The 4,391-nt window shown below is 44.0% G+C and overlaps 1 protein-coding gene across 4 annotated transcripts in view; it reads right to left on the bottom strand.

Annotated features, from left to right (window-relative positions):
* Nucleotides 1-4,391, bottom strand: part of UROC1 (urocanate hydratase 1) — a 170,934-nt gene that overhangs the window by 71,169 nt on the left and 95,374 nt on the right. For 2 of the 4 annotated variants that reach the window (XM_053295783.1, XM_053295785.1), the window contains one exon: nt 1,398-1,670. In XM_053295783.1, the coding sequence (XP_053151758.1) occupies nt 1,533-1,670 (138 nt within the window). In that variant the 3' untranslated portion in view covers nt 1,398-1,532. Of the gene's footprint in view, nt 1-1,397; nt 1,671-4,391 lie in introns of those variants that run through there. The other 2 variants (XM_053295784.1, XR_008316089.1) reach the window with 2 other exon arrangements.

Genomic DNA, 4,391 nt, shown 5'->3' with positions numbered 1-4,391 from the left:
CTATGACTTGTCAAGATGCTGTAAAATATTTGAAAAACTATTTTTAAGACCCATGATTGAGAACAGGGAGTCCTTGGTCTTCATTGTAGAACTTGCTTGGGCCAGTCAATGATGATTCATTGATCGTTTAGCTGGAAACTGCACTCCTCTTGCACAAAACAATAATGGAACAAAAAACCCTTGCAAAAAATTACAGATATGAAGGGAAATAAGGTTGGGAAGTGTCATATAGATCAACTTCTTGCACCCCCTGCCCAAAGAGGGCAAATTCCCCAATAACATTTCCTGCTCACACAATGAGGCCATTCATACAACCATATGGGGGTGGTTTTTTGAGGGGGTGGAAGAGCTACAACACTATTCCTAACAGATGAGCAGAGCCTCTGTTTGGCTCTGCAAACCCCACACTCAAACATGGTAGCTGCAGTCTCCAGTATGGAAACAGGGAGCTGGGTCCTCTAAGGATCAAAGGAAGTATCCCATAATGCATTGCACTCCCAATGGTGAGTCAGTTCTCACTGCACCATCAGCTCTCTCCTCTGCTTGGTCCCTGTAGTCACAGTACTCTCTGACAAATGTGGCTGTGGGCTGCCAGGGACTGCTGGAAATGGCGATTTCACCCACACAACCAAACTCCGAGGTGGGACCACTGCTATTTTCATCCTACCTCGGTAAACATCAAGCTACAAAAGTTGGGCTACCAGGTTTGAATGAGCTTGGGAGGTGGGATTCCCATAAGTTCTCACAAGCTGGGGTGAAAACTGAGTGGACTGTGTTGCTGCCTTTGAACTTGGAAGCAGCAGATAACCATCCAGTCTAATAGCCATTGATAATCAAGTACTTCAGTTGAATTTGTTTTGGAGTGTAAATAAATGAGTTCTAAAAGAATAGTGCTTATCAACTGAGTGGCTGCCATGCTGTTTCTGATGGCAGATTACAGTAAAAAATACCCCTGACAAGATCCCCGAGATTCAGCTCTCATGTGCCAACCTGCTTTCATGTCCCATCAGATTAAAATGTGAGTTTTGTTTCAGATTGTAAACATGAGCTCTAAAGAGGTGGTGTTTCTGATTTGAGTGCTCACCATCCTGTTTCAAGATGGTAGATCACAATCAAATTACCACCATCATGACCCCCTGGAAACTCCCAGTTTGGCTTGCATCAGACTATTTCAAGATGGTAGATCACAATCAAAGGACCCCCATCGTGATCCCCTAGGGCCCTTTCCCATGTACTGTAAGTTTGTATCAGATTAAACATGTGAGCTCTAAATCTTGTTTTAAAATAGGCTTTAAAATCTTATTTTAAATAGTGGATCAAAATTAAAATACTCCCATCAGGATCCCCATGTTCTATAAGCTTGTATTGGACTGTATTGAAGGCACACACAGGCATGGTGATCTCATAAGCCTTTTTCCATTTGGAAATATAGACTAAAGTATATTTATTATATTGCCTTAAACTGTTGGAAAGCAGAAAAATATTTGTCGCCTGATTCAAAGGCAGAGTGGGCGGGGGGGGGTAGTATAAAGTTAATGCAGGGCTTGTTCCAGGATGTTGTCATCTATCACCTTATATGGAAGGGTCACTTTCAGTTTCTCATCTTCTCTCATAGCTTGGCAGGTGGTTTCATAAGCATTATGACTGCCTGACCAACAGCGTCTAGCAACCTATACATAGGAAACAAAAGTAAAGAGGTATAAAATCAGTAAGTGTATTAACCTCCCCCCCCCACAGTAATATGAGTGTTATTTTAGAAAAATACATCTAACCAAATGGTTCTAATGATTTATTCCTTGACATCTCAGTAGCTTGCTCCTCCACCTTGCACCTTTAAAAAATAATAATAATCTGATGCTAAAATAAGACAGCACTCACAGGAGCCAGGCACATGACAAAAAGGGTGCTTTACAAGGCTTCCTGACATAACAGAAACACGAGTGCACTTCAGGCATGACCAGCAATATGTGTGTATTGTTTTGGTTCGAGACCTTAGCAATCACTGTTCATTTCCCAAGAGGGTGTGGTTTGCAATAGGCCAACAGAAGACCTTTCCACTGCCCATCAGTTTATGTCTCCAACAATCCCCTGACCCCGTTGCTTTCCCCCCAGCCCAGGTTCTACTTCAAACAGAACTGTAAGATATTCCCCTCTGGGGATGGAGACACTCTGGGAAGAGCAGAAGGTTCCAAGTTCCTTCCCTGGCAGTATCTCCAAGATAGGGCTGAGAGAGATTCCTGCCTGCAATGTTTGAGAAGCCGCTGCCAGTCTGTGTAGTAGACAATACTGAGCTAGATGGACCAATGGCCTGACTCAGTATATGGCAGCTTCCTATGTTCCTAACTGGAGGGAAAGCAGAAGCTGGTGCTGAGACATGGGGTGGTGAGGAAGAGGATGTAGTTCTATCCTAATTAAGCATTGCTAGACTATTACTAAAGCCACCTAATGGCCCAGCGGCAGGGGCGTAACTACTATTAGGCAAGGAGAGGCGTCTGCCTGGGGGCCCCCACACTTTGAGGGGCCCCCCAGAGGCAAGTCACATGACTATATATTGTGAAGTGTGTGTGTATCAGTGAGGGGCCCATTTTAAAATTTGGTCTCTGGGCCCACTCCAGCCTTGCTACGCCCCTGCCCAGCGGGGATATGACTTGACCAGCAAGCCAGAGGTTGCCAGTTTGAATCCCTGCTGGTGTGTTTCCCAGACTATGGGAAACACCTATATCAGGCAGCAGCGATATAGGAAGATGCTGAAAGGCATCATATCATACTGCGCAGGAGGAGGCAATGGTAAATCTCTCCTGTATTCCACCAAAGAAAACCACAGAGCTCTGTGGGCACCAGGGGTCGACACTGACTCGAGGGCACACTTTACCTTTAGCAGGGCTGTCCTTAGGGTGGGTCAAGCCCGGCACTGGCACAGACCCTGCTCTGGGCACACTGCAGTGCAGCCTGCCCTCCTCTCCCCTGCAGTCCCAGCCACTTATCTTTCCCCACAGCCTAGCTGGAGCCGATCTTTTGTGTCTGTGTGCAACTTGAAAGGCTCCCAGACAAACTGCAAGAGCTCTGCCTCTCCTGCCTCTCAGCTGTTCGGTGGGGGGGGCTTCCAGAGAGGCCTCCATGCAGGCCTCCCTGAAGCCTGAGCTCAGGAAAGAGGCAGGCCAGCACCAGAGCTCTCTGCAGACCCTCTGCCCAGCCTTAGTAATGGAGGTATGATGGGATTTCCTTTTTGTGGTTATCTCTCCCCTGCACCCGCTGAATATTTAGGGAATGGATTGCCACAGGGCTTTGGTATTGAGAAGAGATGTAGGGCAGGGTGGGAGGAATATTTATATTTAAATTGAAGTCGATTGGACAAATTGTTTGGTGTGGGGTTTTTTTAAAAAATAAATAAATTTAAAAACCATCCAAAAAGTCCTGGAACAAACTATATATAATTTGTTTGTTTGTTTGTTTGTTTGTTTCAGAATGCACTATGCTCAAGTTGATTTGCAACCCAGAAGGTCTGAGAACTGTGAAGCATGTGCTGTGCTTTTTATTTTTATTTCTTTAGAAATGCACTATATGTCCAAGCTGGTTGGACATGTCCAAAAACCTCACTCACACTATTTACACTGTATGTCATCAATCAGTATGGTTCTGTAATGATATGAAATGTTAAAGGAGGCCCCACACATGCTGATTCACACCCAGCCCCACACCCCACTAGGGACGGCCCTGACTTTTAGACTATTACTACGTAGTTGGCAACTATCCATACTAGTTAGAACATAGTAAGAAATAACTTGGAATAAAGACTTCCCCATACTTAAAGGGGCTAAGGATATATTGTATCTTGAAGTCAATGTTTGAAACGCCAGTCTATGCTTCACTGAATCAGGAGAGAGGTATTTTTTAAAAGAAATATTAAGAATTGTGCAGATTTATACAATAAAAGTGCTCATTATAATGTGGAATAAAAGGGTTCTATTTCTCTGCTGCTGTAGTAGTAGTTAATATAATGCCTTTTCAGGTTGCTGTTTTATCATCTGTTTTGATAACTACTTGTGGTCTACTTCCATGGAATTAATCTTCTACAATGTGCCTACATGACTTTCAGGTATAGGAAAAAGAATACATGCAGAGTGATTCCTTTTGCGTTCTGTATCCTGGTTGTCCCTAAGGACCAAGGCAGCAGAATTATTCACCAATGTCTCATATGAAATTAAAGAACCAGAATCCCTCTGACGACATCTGCCTCCATATGAAAAACCTTCATCTGGGAGACTTTAGGGAAACGGGGAGCAAGTCCAGATTCCTCACTGCATGTTATTAGTTTGGCCTTTTTGGAATACTGTACTCCTTTTCTTGGTATTACCAAGAAAGAAGAAAAATGTTGCAGCCTTTACTTGGAT

Source organism: Hemicordylus capensis, chromosome 2 (assembly GCF_027244095.1).
Source record: "Hemicordylus capensis ecotype Gifberg chromosome 2, rHemCap1.1.pri, whole genome shotgun sequence".
Classification (NCBI taxonomy): domain Eukaryota; kingdom Metazoa; phylum Chordata; class Lepidosauria; order Squamata; family Cordylidae; genus Hemicordylus; species Hemicordylus capensis.
This window is presented reverse-complemented; position numbering and strand designations above follow the sequence as displayed.